General features: G+C 38.5%; 1 protein-coding gene across 1 annotated transcript in view; it reads right to left on the reverse strand.

Moving 5' to 3' along the window:
* Window positions 1-21,588, reverse strand: part of LOC126195130 (ATP-dependent RNA helicase Ddx1) — an 84,167-nt gene that overhangs the window by 10,882 nt on the left and 51,697 nt on the right. The window contains exons 11-13 of the mRNA XM_049933627.1: window positions 11,080-11,250; window positions 10,770-10,987; window positions 9,458-9,578 (exon numbers count right to left, since the gene is read on the reverse strand). Of these exons, the coding sequence (XP_049789584.1) occupies window positions 9,458-9,578; window positions 10,770-10,987; window positions 11,080-11,250 (510 nt within the window). The remainder of the gene's footprint in view (window positions 1-9,457; window positions 9,579-10,769; window positions 10,988-11,079; window positions 11,251-21,588) is intronic.

Genomic DNA, 21,588 nt, shown 5'->3' on the forward strand with positions numbered 1-21,588 from the left:
TAAGGACTTTTATTAAGGATAGGAGTTGATGGGTGTGTTCATTGGCTGAGTTGATGTGTAGGTGAAGGATTAGGTGGGTGAGGGCAATGGATTGTTCAGTTTGGAACTGGTATAGGGACTGATGGAAAGAAGGGTTGCAGCCAGAGATGGGAACTTTAAGTGTGAGGCCTTTGGGGGTAATGCCAAATGTCAGACAAGCCTGAGAAAATAGAATATGGGAGCGTAATCTGGCTAGGGCGAAGGCATGTTTGCTGAGGGAATGTAAATAAAACTTAATGGGGTCGTAGTGGGGGTGTTGTGAGGGTGACATGGTATTAGAAGGTGGAAAGTGTAACATGAGGCTGAAATGAAAATGAAAATAAAAATATATGGGGAGAGATAAAGGTGGACTGGAAAGTAACTGGAGATCTGGTGTGAAAAGAGGTGAGAAGGTGTTGGTTACAGCTGGGTTATGTTGGACTTGGGTTGGTAGACAACGATGTGCACAAAGGTTAGGTGGTTGTGTTGCCGCCAAAACACGTTAAAGGACGGAGAAATTCGGAAAAATTTCGAAAAAAACTGCGTGTAATATATTAAAAGGACTGGTTTTGTGGTGGCAGATTATGAAAATGAGGCTAACAATTGTCTGACGAAGAACTAATGACGTTAAAACCTGTGGGAAGCGGATAAAAATTATCAGTGATGTGGAAAAAACAGAAATGGAAATAAAGCGAAAGTTATTAGAACTAGCCGAAATGGTTGTTTAAAAGGTGAAAGGAACTGTTTGTGAACTAGAAATGGTGGATTTTATAGCGGCGGTAGTGTTGAAAGCGGTAAAAAATTTTTTTTGGTTATGGGAGATGGGAACTTGCTCTTCAATATATCCTCTCTTCCCGTTACCCACCAGGCCTCAATCTCCGCTAATTTCAAGTTGCCGCCACTCATACCTCACCTGTCATTCAGCATCATCTTTGCCTCTTCACTTCCGCCTCGACTGACATCTCTGCCCAAACTCTTTGTCTTTAAATATGTCTGCTTGTGTCTGTATATGTGTGGATGGATATATGTGTGTGTGTGCGCGAATGTATACCTGTCCCTTTTTCCCCCTAAGGTAAGTCTTTCCGCTCCCGGGATTGGAATGACTCCTTACCCTCTCCCTTAAAACCCACATCCTTTCGTCTTTCCCTCTCCATCCCCTCTTTCCTGATGAGGCAACAGTTTGTTGCGAAAGCTTGAATTTTGTGTGTGTGTTTGTGTGTCTATCGACCTGCCAGCGCTTTCGTTCGGTAAGTCACATCATCTTTGTTTTTAGATATATTTTTTCCATGTGGAATGTTTCCCTCTATTATATTTTTACATTATTTAACGTATTAATATAGGAAATGTCTCACATTTACATATGAAGCTTTGGCTATTGAGGTTTCGTACAAATTTATTTTTAACAATCTTGAAGGGTAGGTCACATCAAACAATACTTGCATTTGATAGGCTCAAGATTTTCCATATGCCGTTGTGCTTGATACAATTTCGAACTTGCTGAAACAATCACGTAATATTTGATTCGCAGCGTTAGTGCAAGGGATATGTGAGACAGTGTAAGGTAGCAACTACAACACTATAATGCTATAATGCTCTGCTTAAAACCTGAAAATTTTCTGAAACACAGGAGAAAATAACATTAAATTCTGTAAACTAACAAACTTTTGTTGTATTTGAACTGCAGTAAATGTCCTCTACTGTATACGTAGACTTATGTTGGTTTTTAAATGAAGGCAACTTTCAAAGGCGAAAATCTTGTCCTTGAAATACCATTACTTCATTCTGAACCGAAGTCAATGTTTTATTTGGTTATGAAAAATTAACAATTTACCAAGTGGCTTGCAAATGACAAATTCGATTGGTATATATTTTGGAACACTGGAGAAAATCATTACCAGCTTTTAATCAGTTTTAGAACAAGATGATGACATTCAGATAAAATGAGAAGAAAAATTAATCCAGAATGAAATGTATAACAAATGAAATAAATGATATTAAACTATTGTCATGAGAATAAATTAAAGACCTGCTGTGGAAATAGTATGGACAGATGTCACTTGATCGCAGGACGAGTGACAGATCGATAATTGGACTGCATAGTGACTGCAATCTTTCTGTTTGGACATATGATGTGCACTCTAGAAGATATTGCCGTCCATGTTTCATTGTTGCTCGAGCGCAACACTATGAAAGTTGGAGCGGGACAGTGACTCAGCTTGGGTGAGAATTACAATGAGTGCAGAGAGGAAAGTATTGAGCACGCAGAAATTTTGTCCTGCAGCCTACCATGGGAATGTATACTGCATACTTTGACTTTTTATTTGTATTTACCATATTTAAACCGCAATTTGCTTGAATGCATTTGCACTTGGGACTGAACTAACTTCAAAACTGGACACATACTCAACAGCAGCATAAATGTCTACAAAAGACACTGACGTTGTGAGGTAACGGGCGAGTTGTGGTGCCCTGGAAATATTATATGTTTGGAGTTTGGGCAGCCGCACAGGACGCCCATCAAAGCCGAGGCCTGGCAGCAAACATGTGGTGCCAAACGTTAGCCGGACGAGAGGGGTAGCCCCAGCGCATGGTCCAGGCCGAGCACGTGGCTGGGTATTCCTTAGTGACACTGTGTCACAGAAAGAGATTTGTATGCCAAAAGCGCCAAAGATGGCGGACTTTGTGAAACTATCATCGCAGACATTTCACAGTTCGTATAGAAATTAATAGTAGCCAGATGAAATACAATATGGTACCTCAAATAGAGACATGTATAATACTACTATTTGCACGATGATTCTGATGGTGTAATCAGATTTTCAATATCTTTATTAGTTTTAAATTAACTATCTGACTGTAAATTATACAAGTAACACCCAGCAATGAATTTCCAAAATCTTAACACTTCATCCGATTTTGTCGATCGCCATGTCTTTAGAAAGCTATTGGTGTAAACCTAATTAGTATGGATTACAGGCATGCAACTTGAGTAGCACATGAGTTATTGGAGGTCAAAGTGGCCGATTACTAACGATCGCATCAGGCCATAAGTACTCCACAGTTACACGAAAAAATGGTAGCAGCATGCTTATAAATATATTGATTCATCTATATCTTTGTTAATATCCTATATATGCTATTCATGAAGAAACTGGTCAATTATTTACTGTGTTTTAGAAAGCACACAGACATTAGGCTCCTGGCCTACCTTTTGCTTCTTTTCTTTTTATATATGTTTATTTAATTGTTTATGTATTTAATAATGTGTGTTAGAGCGTGTTTATGGTCCAGCTGTAGGAATATTTATTTAATTTCAAGTATTTAAATGTAAATCCATTATTTCGAATATGTTTCATTATTTCTGTGTAGGTGTGTTGGCATGAAGACATGGCACGAGCACTGTAGCCAATCACAGCACTCATTACTAAGAGAGACGTATGGAGTTTGGGAGAGGAGCATCGTTTCCGGAGAGGACACGCGAGTGAGTGCTGGACGCGGACAGTACAACGTGACGGATGCACAGTCGGCGGAAAGACTTGGACAGTGGAGCAGTTTGCATGTGGTCGTGGCAGATAGAAATACTTTGGAGTGCCGACTTGTGCACTTGTGACATTTCTGTGGCTTCTACAGTGAAGACGTAGTGTGCGTTTAGAAGCGAATATCACGCGAGCTGTGTTGTTGTTCATAACTAATTGCGTGCTGCAGGACTCTATTGTTTCCCTGTTATTCAACTTATATTTTATTTAATTGCTGGACCATCGACACCAACAAGTGTTTTGCAGAAATATACCACATTCTCAAAAGTACTTCTACTATCGTACTCATCATTTAAAGCTGTTAAGATAGTACCTGCAAGATTTTATTTAATTGAAATCTTTAATTTATAAATTCATATGTTACATTCATAATTCACAATTGCCCAATTGCCAGGTGATAGAAACCTTCGATAATTCGATTCATGTGTGTATTCTTATCGTATACTGTAGACTCAGCAGTATTTGGCCTGTAATGTGTCAACTATGAATCCCAGCCCCTAGACAACAAAACCACCAAAACTTTTGATACTGCAACTCTGAGTTGGAGGGTGCATAGTTATTGTGAAAGCCCGCAACGTCTAGATAGGGACCGTGGGATGTCTGGCGCTGCCGGCCGTCCAATATTGTGGCGCAGAGGGCACTCGTGATACCGAGTCGCTGGAGGTGTGGATCAGCAGGTGTGCTCCATTGGGTCCGCAGGATCCCACATGACCACTACTGGGGTCTGGCGGAAACTCCCAATTCCACTGCCAACTTCGACGCCTGTGGGATGGTACTGACACGTGATACTACAGAAACACGTACTTCTAATGCTAAGAAGCAATGCCACATCAGTGTAGAGGTGAAATCCACTGTGTGTTCAGAAAAAAAAGACTATGTTCTCGGGTCCCGCAGTTACATCCACTTCAGAAATCTCACATATTCGGAAGAAACAGCCACATATTTACGACAACGGAGATATAACTTTCACAGCTGTCCCATTAGGATGACGATAATGACTAAAAATAGTGATACCACAGATGAAAGGCTAAGTAAACAAAAAGGGCACTGATAGAAATTAAGGTAACAATTTCTTTTTGTTTATTTTATTTTTCCTGTTATTATCAAAAAATAGACAATTAATAAATGGCATAAATTTAGAATAAGTTTAATGTTAAATTTCTAGACAGATCTCTTACATTAATAAAAGTTGGTAATTTTGATTTTTCAGAATTTGCAAAAAAAAAAATTCAAGGAGACTTAAAAAAAGGGGGTCGTCTCACGTTCAGGGTCATCTCATACTCGGGTAAATATGGTATTTCCATTTCTCATACCTTTTTCTTAGTGGTTGCCCCAACTTTATCAGTTCTTTCATTTTTCTGACAGTTCTGTCCAGCTGTTAAAACTTAATATTCTTAATTTTTCTGTTATTTCTTTCTTATTTAAACTTATGTACTTGGGGTACGTGCACTGAAAGTAGTAGTTTTTTTGACAATATAGTGACTAAGTTTTTTAACGAGATAATTTTTTTTTTTGGCCAGGGATTCTATGGCAATGATTTCTGTGTCTGAGGATGATTTGATTATTATTGAAATTAGTAAAAAAATAAAATGACCCTTCTTAGTAGATAAGAAACAAAAAAAAGTGAGAAAAAGAAAAGTAGAAGTATTGACACATTGAAGACCTGCAGCCTTGCTAAAAACAAACACACACACACACACACACACACACACACACACACACACACAAAAATTATTATTGATCTGCTTTATGTTGGATTATATCCTATTACACACAAAATGAACATTTGAAACTTGATATAGTTCATTAATCTTCTATTTTTGAGATCTTGGTGCTTTATTGTGGTTCATGGTGTGGGTTCCTGTAGTCATGTCCTAGTTCATGAACCACGGGCAAAGTATGAGTGGCCAAGTAAGTGGTCCCGACAGTCGGGATACCAGTTACTTTGGAATAAGGCTGGGCATCTCAGACATATTCTGAGTCATGGTCACCTTTGTGCTCATACGGCAAAGACTACCAAATCCACCGGTTATTCCCTCAGCCGTTAGGGGTAAAACCCAATGGGACTCGGGGCAAGTAAGGCTAGCAACCTGCTTCCCTGGTACATTAAATATGATGCTGGCAACAATCAGAGCAAAATGCCTCGGACCTTTGGAGGTGACGGAGTCCCACCCCTAACTGACAAACCAGGGACTCCTAAGATACGACTTGGCAAACAAATGGTAATGAGATGGGGAGCTATTAACATCAATGGGGGCTACTCTGGGAAGAAGGAAGAGCTGGCAGAGGCTGCAAGTAAGATGGGGCTGGACGTTTTAGCTGTTAGTGACATTCGGGTAAGGGGTGAGAAAGAAGAGGAAGTGGGAGAATACAAGGTCTACCTGTCAGGAGTCAAAGCAGGAATAGCACAATGGGGTGTAGGGCTTTACATCAGGAAAGAAATGGAACCCAGCGTAGTTGCAATAAGATATGTAAACGAACGACTGATGTGGATAGATTTGACAGTGTCTAGCAAGAAAATTAGGATTGTGTTAGTATATTCACATTGTGAAGGGACAGATCAAGATAAGATGGATAGTTTTTATGAGGCACTCAGTGATGTAGTTGTTAGAGTAAAGGACAAGGACAGTGTTCTGCTCATGGGTGATTTTAACGCCAGGATTGGAAATCGAACAGAAGGGTATGAAAAGGTTATGGGTAAATTTGGAGAGGATATGGAGGCCAACAGGAACGGGAAACAACTCTTGGATTTCTGTGCCAGTATGGGCTTAGTAATCACAAACTCCTTTTTTAAACATAAGAACATTCAACGGTATACTTGGGAAGGCAGGGGAACCAGATCTGTCATTCACTATATAATAACAGATCAGGAATTCAAGAAGGCTGTGAGGGACACACGTGTATTCAGGGGATTCTTTGATGACACTGATCATTATTTAATCTGCAGTGAAATTGGGATTGTGAGGCCGAAAGTGCAGGAGGTCAGGTCCATATGTAGGAGGATAAGAGTGGAGAAACTTCAGGATAAGGAAATCAGGCACAAGTACATAACAGCGATCTCAGAAAGGTACCAGTTAGTTGAATGTAGTCAATTACAGTCATTGGAACAGGAATGGACAAGGTACAGGGACGCAGTACTAGAAGTGGCTAAAGAATGTCTTGGAACAGTAGTGTGTAAAAGTAGGATGAAGCAAACAGCTTGGTGGAATGACACAGTCAAGGCAGCCTGTAAAAGGAAAAAGAAGGCGTATCAAAAATGGCTACATACTATAACTCAGGTAGACAGAGAAAGTTATGTTGAAGAAAGAAACAAAGCCAAACAGATAATTGCAGCATCAAAGAAGAAATCTTGGGAAGACTTTGGAAACAGGTTGGAGACTATGGGTCAAGCTGCTGGAAAACCATTCTGGAGTGTAATTAGCAGTCTTCAAAAGGGAGGTAAGAGGAAATGACAAGTATTTTGGACAGGTCAGGAAAACTGCTGGTGAATCCTGTGGATGCCTTGGACAGATGGAGGGAATATTTTGAAGAGTTGCTCAATGTAGGTGAAAATATGATCAGTAATGTTTCAGATTTCAAGGTAGAATGGGATAGGAATGATGATGGAAATAGGATCACATTTGAGGAAGTGGAGGAAATGGTCAGTAGATTGCAGTGCAATAAAGCAGCTGGAGTGGATGAAATTAAGTCGGAACTCATCAAATACAGTGGAATGTCAGGTCTTAAATGGCTACACAGGATAATTGAAATGGCCTGGGAGTCGGGACAGGTTCCATCAGACTGGACAAAAGCAGTAATCACACCAATCTTTAAACATGGAAACAGAAAAGATTGTAACAACTACAGAGGTATCTCTTTAATCAGCGTTGTGGGTAAAATCTTCTCAGGTATTGTTGAAAGGAAAATGCGAGTATTAGTTGAGGACCAATTGGATGAAAATCAGTGTGGGTTTAGGCCTCTTAGAGGTTGTCAGGACCAGATCTTTAGCTTACGGCAAATAATGGAGAAGTGTTATGAGTGGAACAGGGAATTGTATCTATGCTTTATAGATCTAGAAAAGGCATATGACCGGGTTCCTAGGAGGAAGTTATTGTCCGTTCTACGAGATTATGGAATAGGAGGCAAACTTTTGCAAGCAATTAAAGGTCTTTACATGGATAGTCAGGCAGCAGTTAGAGTTGACAGTAAATTGAGTTCATGGTTCAGAGTAGTTTCAGGGGTAAGACAAGGCTGCAACCTGTCTCCACTGTTGTTCATATTATTTATGGATCATATGTTGAAAACAATAGACTGGCTGGGTGAGGTTAAGATATGTGAACACAAAATAAGCAGTCTTGCATACGCGGATGACTTAGTTGTGATGGCAGATTCGATTGAAAGTTTGCAAAGTAATATTTCAGAGCTAGATCAGAAATGTAAGGACTATGGTATGAAGATTAGCATCTCCAAAACGAAAGTAATGTCAGTGGGAAAGAAATATAAACAGATTGAGTGCCAAGTAGGAGGAACAAAGTTAGAACAGGTGGATGGTTTCAAGTACTTGGGATGCATATTCTTACAGGATGGCAACATAGTGAAAGAACTGGAAGCGAGGTGTAGCAAAGCTAATGCAGTGAGCGCTCAGCTACGATCTACTCTCTTCTGCAAGAAGGAAGTCAGTACCAAGACTAAGTTATCTGTGCACCGTTCAATCTTTCGACCAACTTTGTTGTATGGGAGCGAAAGCTGGGCGGATTCAGGTTACCTTATCAACAAGGTTGAGGTTACGGATATGGAAGTAGCTAGGATGATTGCAGGTACTAGTAGATGGGAACAATGGCAGGAGGGTGTCCACAATGAGGAAATCAAAGAAAAACTGGGAATGAACTCTATAGATGTAGCAGTCAGGGCAAACAGGCTTAGATGGTGGGGTCATGTTACACACATGGGAGAAGCAAGGTTACCCAAGAGACTCATGGGTTCAGCAGTAGAGGGTAGGAGGAGTCTGGGCAGACCAAGGAGAAGGTACCTGGATTCGGTTAAGAATGATTTTGAAGTAATAGGTTTATCATCAGAAGAGGCACCAATGTTAGCACTGAATAGGGGATCATGGAGGAATTCTATAAGGGGGGCTATGCTCCAGACTGAACGCTGAAAGGCACAGTCAGTCTTAAATGATGATGATGATGATGGTGCTTTATTGTTGTGCAAAATCCGAAGAGCTCCTATTATGACTTGAGAATGTTGAGATCTCTAAGCAGAACAAACAATTTTCATTTTCAATTTTGTTTATTTGGTATTTTCATGAATAGTACCTTTAATTGCACTTTAGTATTCATTTAAGCAAAATCAGACCTACAAAAATGTATGACATTTAAGATTTTGTTAAATAAGTTACTTCTTTAAACAGAAGACAGCTTCATCTCAAATATTAAAATCCACATGGCAACAGAAAATCCTTGGTGGTATACCAATAAAGGAAGGGATGGGATATAGGCTCCAATTCCTCACATGGCTGAGAATTTGAGTGGTTGATATACCCACAAAAAAAGATGCTCTGTGTGTGTGTGTGTGTGTGTGTGTGTGTGTGTGTGTGTGTGTGTGTGTGTGTGGTGGGGGGGGGGGGGGTGCACATTGTGTTACCTCTGGAGGAGGACTTGTCCAAAAGCTTAGGAGTGTTTTCAGTCTTGTTTTTATGTGTTTTATGTGGCTACTGTAACACTTATTTCATCCACCATATTTATTTATTTATTTTGAAATTCATTCAAATATTTAATGTGCCTTATCTTGGAAACTAAACATGTTGTTGTAGGCCATAAATTACAACTGTAAGAAGCATTATTACCTGAGAAATACTCAATATCTATAAAAGTTTCTTAGAACATTAAAGTTTGTATTGTGTAGTTATTAATCTCCACACTCACCAACATTCTGCCTCTTCTGACCATAAACAACCTTCCCATCAAATTCATCAACAGGAACTTTTAAATCGGGTTCAACTTGCTGGATAGTCACATTCAGATGGTCTTCTATGTCTGCCAAGTACTGTAAATAGATTAATTAATAAATACGTATAAAGTGACAAATTCAACTGGGGGGGGGGGGAATTTTAAATTATAGAGATTGACAGGTTAACCAAAATTACCCGAAGGAGGTGCAACTCTCAGTACTATAGACAGAAATTCTTAAACTCAAAATACTACTCCTATTTTTATTTTCTGGAGTCAAATGTCAAATGTTTGTTCCCCCCTTTCACCCCCCCCCCCCCCCAACCACCTCCAAAAGAATCCTCCTCTCTCTGCAGGTGGAATATATGGTTCGAAAAGCAAGCAATATAATTTCCTATCTCAACTGTTTTGAGGAGTTACACCTTCTAAAATTAAGAACTAGCCACCCTTTATTTCTCTTTGTGGGTTTTAGCAAGCTTTTAGAAGAAAACTTCTCTCTTCCTACTGATAAACTATATGGAATTTACTAAAAATCAGTACAATGGAAACATTCAGAACTAGCTTTTACTTTCTGTTTGTCCAATTTTAAGCCACCTGTATATTCCAGAAAGGAAACATATAGTGCAATAGGACTCCTACTCCACAACATTATTTTCATTATCTTCCTTTCCAAACACAAAGTCTTGTTTTGCAGGGGCATTAACAAAATGTTACTCCAATTTAAAGATGTGGGGCTTCTGTGCAGGGCAGGGACGTATCTGGATGTAAGCATCTGGAAACTTATTATCTGCAAAATATATAGAACTCACTAACAACTTAACAGTGCCTATCAAACTTTAAAAAAAAAAAAAATTCAAATAATGTTTGTACTGCCATACAATATTATCAGAAAATCATAAGAATAACTATACTAACAATTTGGAAGCACACACAAGCCAATAACAAAGAACTATAAGGAAAAAACTACACTGTTACTTTTAAATAACTTTCACCAGCAGTTTCGTTTCCCAAGGAATGTAAATACTGACAAGAATTAGCATGGTGACACAGTCACATGCATACAAAACAATGCTAGCAGTTTTGATCATAAACAATCCTGATATATATTTTCACTTTCAGAAAACACTCAAAATGTGTTTAATGAAACATTTTACTGTAGCAAACTTAGTGAAATTTATCATGTGCCTTTGACTTCCATATCAAGTTGCATTTCTGTGAACTTTTCAAACAGTGGTAAATTACAATTGTTACTACAATACACAGTCTGCAAAAAATGTGTTTACATTACCTGTGGTTCATTGTACCAAATGCAGCAGCCTCCTTCATCAGTCAATCTAGTGTTGTGACAATTCCGTCCTCGACTAGGACACCATTCACCGTGATACCACACTTTTTCTGGCACAGATGACACAAGTGAAATTGCTAGACCCATCCTTTCCGCTCGTCCAACTCTACCGATGCGATGTACATAATTGGACTTTTCATCAGGCAATGTGACATTGATCACTGGTCATACGAAAACATTTGTATAAAGTTAGTTTTTCATGAACGAAATCCAATGATAATTTAACAAATTGTAATCAAAAATCAGTACTTACTAAATGGTAGTCCAGAAATATCTAAACCTCTTGCTGCTACATCTGTACAAATAAGAAACTTCACTTCTTGGCGTTTGAATTTTTCAAGGTTGCTCTTTCTCTCTGCAGGTTTACGGTCTCCATGTAGACAAACACATGAATATGGATTGCCCCGATTGTGAGGGCCACCACCTAAAACATATGCAGAGGTTATGTGAAGTTCACATTCTGTAAGCTGAAATCAGACTGTCAGTTACAAGGAAGAAGGACGATCTTGTTTAAGGGCGGATGTAATGGATTTTGGTCCAAAAAAATCTATTTTTCAAAAATATTATTTTCTTGATCTATACAGTTTAATCTATGTTGTGTGTGAATTTTATCGTGATAGCAGCTTTAGAAATTCCTTTAAATTGTTAAACTGCACTGGCGGCCAGTCCCACCTTTCCCAACATTTGGGATTGGATTGGATTGATTCGGGGGAAGAGACCAAACAGCAAGATCATCAGTCTCACGATTATGGAAGGATGAGGAGGAAGTCAGCCGTGCTCTGTCAAAGGAACCATCCCTGCATTTGCCTGAAGCAATCTTGCGAAACTGCTTGCTTCAGCGGAATTTTTGTCAGTGTGAAGGGCTACTTCCTTTTGATATCTTTGGTTGACGTCTATACCTCCGGCTGACATCTACATCCTTGCCTGAAAACTTTCTTGCATGTTATTTATTTACATTTTGACAATACTAACACATATTAGTAGGTGGAAGGTTGAATTAACAAACCTTTACATGGAAGTCAAGATTTATGTGTAATTGGTGATGGAAAAACTGTGTTTAGGAAACAGGGGTTTAATGGTAATCCGTTAACCAACAAAAAAGAGGAAGCAGCTTGAAATGAAGAACATAAGCTCTCAACTTCAGCATCGAAACTTGGGACAGGAGAATTGTACAGGTGTGTGAATGATGTTGATATGGATTCCACATGTTTCAGACTTATTGATTTAGAGCTTCTCTGCCAGGCTATAAAGTTTTCATGTTCATCTGTTAGCTGTAGAAATATGGAATGCATGATTGTTGTTGAAGAAAGAGTGGGAATAGCTTGTGATTTTAAATTAATTTGTAATTCGTGTGGCTATGAATTTTCATTTTCCCCCTAAAAAAATTGACACTGGAAAGCAATTATAGGTTAGCATATGCACTGAGATGCCTTGGACAGGGCTGGGAAGGAGGTATTTATTGTGTGGTTTTCTGAACATGCCCCCACCTTGTGCAAGGTTTGAAAAAAATAAATAAATAAATAGATAAATAAAATAAAGAAATATCTCATGCCGTATGTGACACTGCCAAAGTTTCTATGAAGAAAGCAGTGGAGGAATTGGTGGAAAGAAAAGAAAAGAAATAGATCTTAGTGAAGATATTCATGACAGAGAATCTCCTACAAATGTTACTGGCTTGTGTGTCCACAGATGGGACCTGGACGAAAGGGGGTCACACAGCTCTGTATGGAGTTGTATCTGTTATTGGTTATTGACTGTATCTGTTATTGGTTATTGACTGTATCTGTCATTGGTTATTGACACATATAAAGTTTTTACATCTAAAAGTATGTCTAAATACTGCCACCTGTGTGCAACAAGGAAAATGTTCAACAATGAAGACAGTGAGAAACTGTGGCAAGAAAAGCATGCAGTAGCATGCTCTAAAAATTATAGTGGCTCAAGTGGGGCACAGAGATGTTCTCCAGACCTGGGGATCAGTATGGTGTCAGATATACTAAATACCTTGGTGACGGAGACTCCTCTTCGTTCAAAGCTGTAACAGATAAAAATCCATACAATACGACAATAGAAAAGTTGGAATGTGTTGGCCACATCCAAAATAGGCTTGGTGGTAGGCTTTGTGACTTGCTGAAAGGGAAGAAAGGTGAAGTACCTGAGGATGGAAAACAACTAGGACGAAAAGGCAGGTTTACACTGAAAGAAATTGATTCTCTTGAGTTTATTTTACGGGAGAGCTATCAGGAAAACACACATAATTTAGAGGCAACGACGTGTGCTGTGTGGGCAATTTTTTTCCCCACAAACTAACTACTGACCAAACACCAATACACAACCTATGTCCAAAAGACGATTGGTATAAGTTCAACAACAGAAATGAGACATATTCACATAAACACTCATTAGCAGAACCTGTTATGAATTCAATTAAGCCCACATTCAGGGGTTCTTGCAAATTCTGATTTATTGAGTAAGTGTCTTCATGGAAAGACACAAAATGCAAATGAAAGTCTCAATAATTTAATTTGGATTAGATGCTCAAAACGAAGATCCTGTGGACTTGAAGTACTCAAAATAGGTGTGCGTATGATGCAATTTTACATTAAAATGATGGAAATAGTGGCAAAACTGAAGTGCCAAGGAGAGTTCGTATAGATCCTGGCGTGTTTACGACAAAAACATTTTACACCTTCGACAAGAGCAAGATCAAGAAAGCTAACACATCAGTGTCTTACCTGCAAATACAGGCCAGGCATATTCGAAGAGGGGAGGAGAGAAGAGAAGAGATACCTGGAGGATGATGAGTATCAGTATGGGGGATTTTAAAATTGAGGTAAGCTTATTACATGTAGAAGTATGAGAAGAAAGTATTTGAACCTAATTTTCTCAGTTTTACATTTTTTACGTTATTAGAGCCCTTTTCTCAAAAAGTATATGCACTAATGCTATGAAATTTTCAGGAACTATTCGCAAGGTATTGCTGTCTCCCTGGAACTAAAAAATACGAGATCCTGCAATTACATTTTGATTTTTAGATGACTGTATGTAGAAAAAAAAGTTAATTTTGGTTGTGCAAAATTAAAAACTCTGTTAATGATACAATTTGAGCCATAAATAAATAACTGTAGTTCAGTGATCTTATAACCACCTCAGGACACTACAATACAATTTTCTGATTAATTGCACAGTTTGAATGTGAGTTATGGCTTTTTGTAAGAAAGACAATAAAAAATTAAAAATTCAAATTTCTGGCAAAATATTAATCCTGCATATTTTACTATATTTTCCATTAAACATAGCTCTTTTGCTTTACACACGCAAAATTTTAGATTTGCACATTAATAAATATGGCTGTAATGATTTTTTTCCATTACATCCCCCCTTAGAATAAAGTCCAAGACAAGATGATTACAAACAAAGCATAAGGTCAGATGGGACACAGATGAGTAAGGAAATAGGCTGAGTCCATGTCTAACCCAGAGATACTAACCTAGAATTTACCTTAATTTAGGCAAACCAAAGAAAATCTAAATCTGGAAGGTATGACAAGAACTCTAACCCTGCTCCTTCCACATGCTGGTCCAGTGTCTTACAACTACTACACCTTGCTCAGTGACTGTTACATGACAGTCACTTTGATTACTGCAAACAGATTACTAGTAATGCTATTATCACCATAAAAAGATTTGAAAGAGAACAAGAAATAAGTAATACAGAGGATCTATCAAAAACAGAAAGTGGATTTGAAAATGCCAAATATGAATCATAATTTTTATTCAAACATATACATGTCAAGAAAAAAATACAAATGCTATTTGTATGTCAAATTGTTTTAATGTTGTTGTTGTTGTTGTTGTCTTCAGTCCTGAGACTGGTTTGATGCAGCTCTCCATGCTACTCTATCCTGTGCAAGCTGCTCCATCTCCCAGTACCTATTACAACCTACATCCTTCTGAATCTGCTTAGTGTATTCATCTCTTGGTCTCCCTCTACGATTTTTACCCTTCAATGATAAATTTGTGATCCCTTGATGCCTCAGAACCTGTCCTACCAACTGGTCCCTTCTTGTCAAGTTGTGCCACAAACTCCTCTTCTCCCCAATTCTGTTCAATACCTCCTAGTTATGTGATCTACCCATCTAATCTTCAGCATTCTTCTGCAGCACCACATTTTGAAAGCTTCTATTCTCTTCTTGTCCAAACTATTTATCGTCCATGTTTCACTTCCATACATGGCTACACTCCATACAAATACCTTCAGAAACGGCTTCCTGACACTTAAATCTATGCTCGATGTTAACAAATTTCTCTTCCTCAGAAACGCTTTCCTTGCCATTGCCAATCTACATTTTATATCTTCTCTACTTCGACCATCATCAATTATTTTGCTCCCCAAATAGCAAAACTTCATTACTACTTTAAGCGTCTCATTTCCTAATCTAATTCCCGCAGCATCAACCAATTTAATTAGACTACATTCCATTATCCTCTTTTTGCTTTTGTTGATGTTCATTTTATATCCTCCTTTCAAGACACCGTCCATTCCGTTCAGCTGCTCTTCCAGGTCCTTTGCTGTGTCTGACAGAATTACAATGTCATTGGCGAACCTCAAAGTTTTTATTTCCTCTCCATGGATTTTAATACCTACTCCGAATTTTTCTTTTGTTTCCTTTACTGCTTGCTCAATATACAGATTGAATAACATCGGGGAGAGGCTACAACCCTGTCTCACTCCCTTCCCAACCACTGCTTCCCTTTCATGTTCCTCGACTCTTATAACTGCCACGTGGTTTCTGTACAAATTGTAAATAGCCTTTCGGTCCCTGTATTTTACCCCTGCCACCCCTAGAATTTGAAAGAGAGTATTCCAGTCAACATTGTCAAAAGCTTTGTCTAAGTCTACAAATGCTAGAAATGTAGGTTTGCCTTTCCTTAATCATTCTACTAAGATAAGTCGTAGGGTCAGTATTGCCTCACGCATTCCAACATTTCTACGGAATCCAAACTGATCTTCCCCGAGGTCGACTTCTACCAGTTTTTCCATTCGTCTGTAAAGAATTCACGTTAGTATTTTGCAGCTGTGACTTATTAAATTGATAGTTTGGTAATTTTCACATCTGTGAACACCTGCTTTCCTTGGGATTGGAATTATTATATTCTTCTTGAAGTCTGAGGGTATTTCGCCTGTCTTGTACATCTTGCTCACCAGATGGTAGAGTTTTGTCAGGACTGGCTCTCCCAAAGCCGCCAGTAGTTCTAATGGAATGTTGTCTACTCCCGGGGCCTTGTTTCGACTCAGGTCAATAATGTCACTGAAATAAGCACCACTGTTCTGAAAACATCTCTCTACATGTAAAAATCATGTTTTGCTATGAGATGGTATATAAAAGTTCCAAAAATTTGAATTTTGCACATGTAAGGTTATGAGTACACTGATCTACCTCTAGGTGTCCCCTATGCGCTGATCTTTAATCAATGTCACAACTAAGTGCAAGCTAAGTGGTTTGGTTTTTGGCAAGCATACTTCTGCTGCTGTGCTCCATAAGTTTACAGTTTTGCAACATCTGATCTGTAAGAACGGCATTTCTGGATAAAGTTTTGTATAAAAGTTGATAAAACTGCTGTAAAATTGCACCTGATGTTGCAGCACACTTTTGGACAGAATATTTTAAGTCTAAAACTGACTTATGATTGTACAAGCATTTCAAAAGCAGACAAACATTGACTGACAATGACTCTTCCAATCAGCCATCAACTGGCACATCAGAAAATGTTCAGAAAGTGAGGCATCTGATTCTGCAAGATTGTACACAGAGCTGACCTCTTCAACATCTTAGAAATAAGTTATGGTACATGTCACCATATTCTGTCAGAAGAACTGAGCATGAGGATTGTGGCAAAATTTTTGCAGCAACTGCTGTAAGATAATCAAATGCAACTTCACATAGAAGTTAGCAGTGAACTTATACAGCTGCTCCAAGTAGATATAAACTTTCTTTCGAAGTTTTTCATTTGCAAGGAAAGATTGTTTTGTGGCTACGAAGTTGAAACTATGCAGTAAATGCCACAACTGAAAAGTCCTTTTTTACCTATCCAAACAAGCTCGACAAGTCAACAGTGATATTAATTTCTTTTTTATATTCACAGAATTATTCATAGAGTGTCCCTCCTGGTCAGATGATCAATAAAGAGTTCCATCACGATGTTCCAAAATGTTTGAAGGAGGACACAAGCAGGAAACATCAACAGGAGTGGCATACGAACTGAGTACTCCACCAGGACAATGCATGAACGCATACAACCTACATTATTCACGAATTTTTGACCAAAGACAAGATGACAGTTTGTCGCTACCACCACAATCACCAGACCTAGCTCTGCGTAACTCCCTCTTCCTCAAGATGAAAGTTAAATTGGGAGGACGAAATATTTTTCACAGAATCACAAAGAGTACCAAACAGCCTAAAAAGACTTCCCAGTTGTATTTCCACAGTGGCAGATACCTTGGAATCAGTGCATTTACTCCCAAGGGAACTACTTTGAAGGTGATGGTGCAGAATAAGATCCAAGTAAAACTTAATAATTTTAATTAATATATTTTGGGAACTTTTTGAAACTAGCTCTTATATAATGTTCTCTGGTATGTCACTATTCTCTCTTGTCATCTTTGCACACCATTTTCAATTATTTCGTTTGTCATCACGAGGTACTCCCCAATACTACTACTACTCTTATGTGCTTACCCCCTCTCCTTCTATGTGGTCCTGCAGCCGGGGTTCTACACACCACCTGACCCCAGGTGCTCCTAGGCAATCCATAGTGTCCTGTATGATCCTAGGTCCTTTGAAGCCCCTGCACACTGCCAGGGATAAATTCCCTAGTTTCTGGACTCAACCATGTTTGAAGATAGCATCTCTGTTGATAATGTTTACTGTCAACTTTATATCAGTTGTCACTCAGCTGTTAAGCAAGCCTCAAGATATTGTCTTAAAACCATTGAAAGAATGGAAACAGGTTCATATGTGCCTAAAAATAAAGGAATCAGCTTCTGAGAATCTGCTTGAATGCCAGTTGCTGCCTGTGGGACTGGACATCATACATAATACTTTCAGCAGGACTTAAAATAGCAGTATGTGCAGTATACCAACTGCAGGACCATACAAAATACAAGGGAAGGAATAATCAGCAAAGATAAAGGAGTGTTTGCTGATATGAAACTTCCTGGTAGATTAAAATTATGTACTACTGAGACTAACTCGGGACCTTTGCCTTTCGAGGGGAAGTGAACTAAGAACTGAGCTACTCAAGCACAACTCATGAGAGCTTCTGTGTGATAAAGCTGATGGAAGTAAAGCTGTGAGGATGGGTCTTGAGTATTTTTTGGATAGCTGAGTCAGTAAAGCACTAACCTGCGAAACATCCTGAGTTCAAATCACTGTCCAGTACACAGTATTAATCTGCCACAAAGTTAAGTTTCAAAAAGAGGAAGAGCTCTCCAGGCACTTCAGTATGCTAGGGAGCACGCAATGATGGCAAAGGCACGGAAAACCATGCAAGAGTATTGCATCCATGGCCTCGTGCACCTTTTCTATCAGAATGAGCTGTATTTTCAGATGCCTTTTGGTTTGAAGTTGGCTTGTTGCTTTAAGAAACCCTACAAGTAGTAGTCATAAGTGAATGTGTGAGTGATGCAAGAAGACATGGTTATATCTTCAATGTGGCATGAACAGTATCACTAAAAACTATTTTGCAGAGAGAACAAATTCTTTAGGTAAAAATTTAAATAAAAGAGCTTAATTACTGAATCTTTATAATGTGTACTTTACTTTATTATATGTATTATACAATCCTAACCTTTGCATCAATAATAAAACAAAAATGAACAAATTACATAGGCTCAGAAGTAGTTCGTTCGTACTAGACAGAAGAAAAACAATAATGCATTCTTGATCCACAACGTTCTTGGCATAATATTTGGTTGCATAACCCTTTGTGTGTACTACTGCAGCACACATGGATGACATAGAATCCACGAGTTTCACCAAGTGTGCCTGAGGAATCTTCTTCCATAGCTCAAACAATTCCTTGAAGAAATAAAACATCACTTCGTGAGAAACAACCCCACTCCAAGTTACTTCCACCTCCGTGCTTAATGATGGGTACTTGATACTTTTTCTTCTCATTTTTTGGCTGACAAACATACTGTATCCCATATGTGGAGGAGGGATTAAAATTGCTTTCATCATTCCATAGAATTTTTAACTGGTCTTCAGTGGTCCATGACACACACTTCATAGTTAATTGTAGTCTAACCTTATTTTTTGCACTTATCACATGTTTTTGAAAAGTTGCCTGCCATTCAGATCTATAGCTGCTAAGTGACATTTAACTACTGAAACAAGGACCTTCACCCCATGTTGTACCTGTAGAGTTTCACATATTTCCCGGGCTGATTTCTTGGGTTTGACCATCGATTGCCTTCGGATGATACTATTTTCTTTTTGGGTAGTTTTTCAGGGCCGACCACTTCGTGCATTGTTCTGAATCGTCGTCGTCCCTCCCTTTTTTTTCCTTTTAAGCCGGGCACAGACAATCACAAGCTGTTGCGTGAAGCCGAACACCTTCAAAATGAAGGAATGAGTTTGGCCTTGACTCCGTACTGTTAATCTTTAGTTCAGGCACTGTTGTAAGTAAAAAATATTAGAATTATATTTGCTTTAAGTAGTTAGGTTCACTGCAGTCTTCCCATTCTACAAAGTATTTATGAACCTTTCGGACACAATGTTTATGGCTAAAATCCACGCTTACCTGCACTCAGCAATCAATGCTGTCAAGCAGTCTACCATCTGACTGGTTTGTTTCGATTCCGCATATAGATAAACATGCCTACCAACCTACTAGTTCAACTACAAAATACTCTTAAGTGATACTTTAAATCCCCCCCACCACCACCACCACCACTATCGAAACATGTCACACAGAGACCAAGTGATTTTCCTGCAGTGGTATCATCTCACTAACCACAGCTGCTGTCTTAGACGATAACAAGTACGCAGTTCATGAAGCACAGCGTCATCCATCATGGGCATATACTGTATAAATGTGTCACTGTTCAGGATCTCCAGCATTATATTGGAAAAAGTATAGGCCCCTAATCTCAAAGCAAAGCAAAGCAAATTATAATATACCATATGTAATGTTGAGCCTACAGGGAGGTACTCTATGTGGCTTCCAGTCGCAAGTATCATATTAAAGGTTCCACTGATAATAAAATGTATTTAGTTATGATTAAATTCACTAAAAAATTTGGTTTATCATGACAACTCCAGTAGTCAGACACCAGTAAATTCAAATCCTGAGGTCACAGTTGGTATACCATTTACATTTTATATAGACTGAAGTAAAGATCCGCACCTAATAGCCTTTCAATAACTGCATGCAAGATGCATTATAATACGGATACTAATGAACAAAACCCTAGGGACTATGCAATATTGCCTGTATTACTCTCTCCACAAGGTCACGAGTTAACATGGAACATGGGTGACCTTGAAGTCTCTCAATTGTAGCTGGTCCTGTCACTTGGAAGTTCTTCGCTCAGTTCAAAATTTTTTGGTTGCCCCTTTCCCATTTATTCTTATGTTGAAATAGCAACGTAAAGCACTTCGCACTAGTGTGGCAGCTGTCTTACATTGATGTGTTTAACACCTTTCCCAATGAAAAATAAACGTGAGAAATTTCATCAACATGAACTACACTGTAGGCAGGTATTTCAAATACAAAAGTAAATACAGCAGATATACACAACAAAAGGCAGATATTACTCAATGAAACATGCACTAGTTATGGCGGCAGAGAGAGAGGGGCTAGTTAATTTTTGGCAGTCAGTGTATCATGTAGGAAGATTTTCACGTAATCTATCTACTGCTACATGTAGATGGAAAGACTTTTTTATTTTATCCATGATATCTGTTACAACTGGTAAATACATTTCAGAAACAAATATTTAATTTACATGCATTGCACTTCATATAAAAAGCTAAATTTTTTCAGGTCACTCACTAAAGCGGCACATGAATTTTGTTCTCAAACGTGATAAAGGAAAACTGTAGGTTATAATTCTTTCATAATCACTCTATACAACATGATGCTAACAGTTTTTACCCCGTCTTATTTTATGGACTATATGACGCTACGGCTTATAAGATGTACCATGACTTAAGCATTTTTTTAAAAAAAATAACATTACCATTTTTATTATTAGACTGCAATGCCAGATTAAAAAAATTATTAGTTTATAAAACCAAACTGACCTTTGAAATACCTGAAAATCGTCATATGGACCACCACCACCACCTCTTCTTCCTCCTCCTCTTAACAGCGTCTTCACTGCTGTTGAGAGTGTTTCTTATGCCACACTTCTTGAAAGATTTAACAATTATTTCTTCTCTCACTCTAGACCATGACTGTTTTATCCCCTAGCACACTTTATGTAGGTTGTTTTAGAGCTCCCTTCGGTGTGAATTTGTGCTGTTTCATCCATCATCCATTTGTTCCCGTCTCGATTTCTCTTTCACAGAATTTTTCACATGACTGCTAAACTGTCTAGTACAAGAAGAGACCACTTCTTCCATATAGCACCTTTGCTTCTCTCCCCCCATTGTGTTAATGCATAGTTTCGTACCAGTGTTGTCCATCCAACCCTGACCATGTATGCGAACACCACCACCTGGTGGTATTTTCAAAGGTTTTGGCATTGTTTT

Source organism: Schistocerca nitens, chromosome 7 (assembly GCF_023898315.1).
Source record: "Schistocerca nitens isolate TAMUIC-IGC-003100 chromosome 7, iqSchNite1.1, whole genome shotgun sequence".
NCBI lineage: Eukaryota > Metazoa > Arthropoda > Insecta > Orthoptera > Acrididae > Schistocerca > Schistocerca nitens.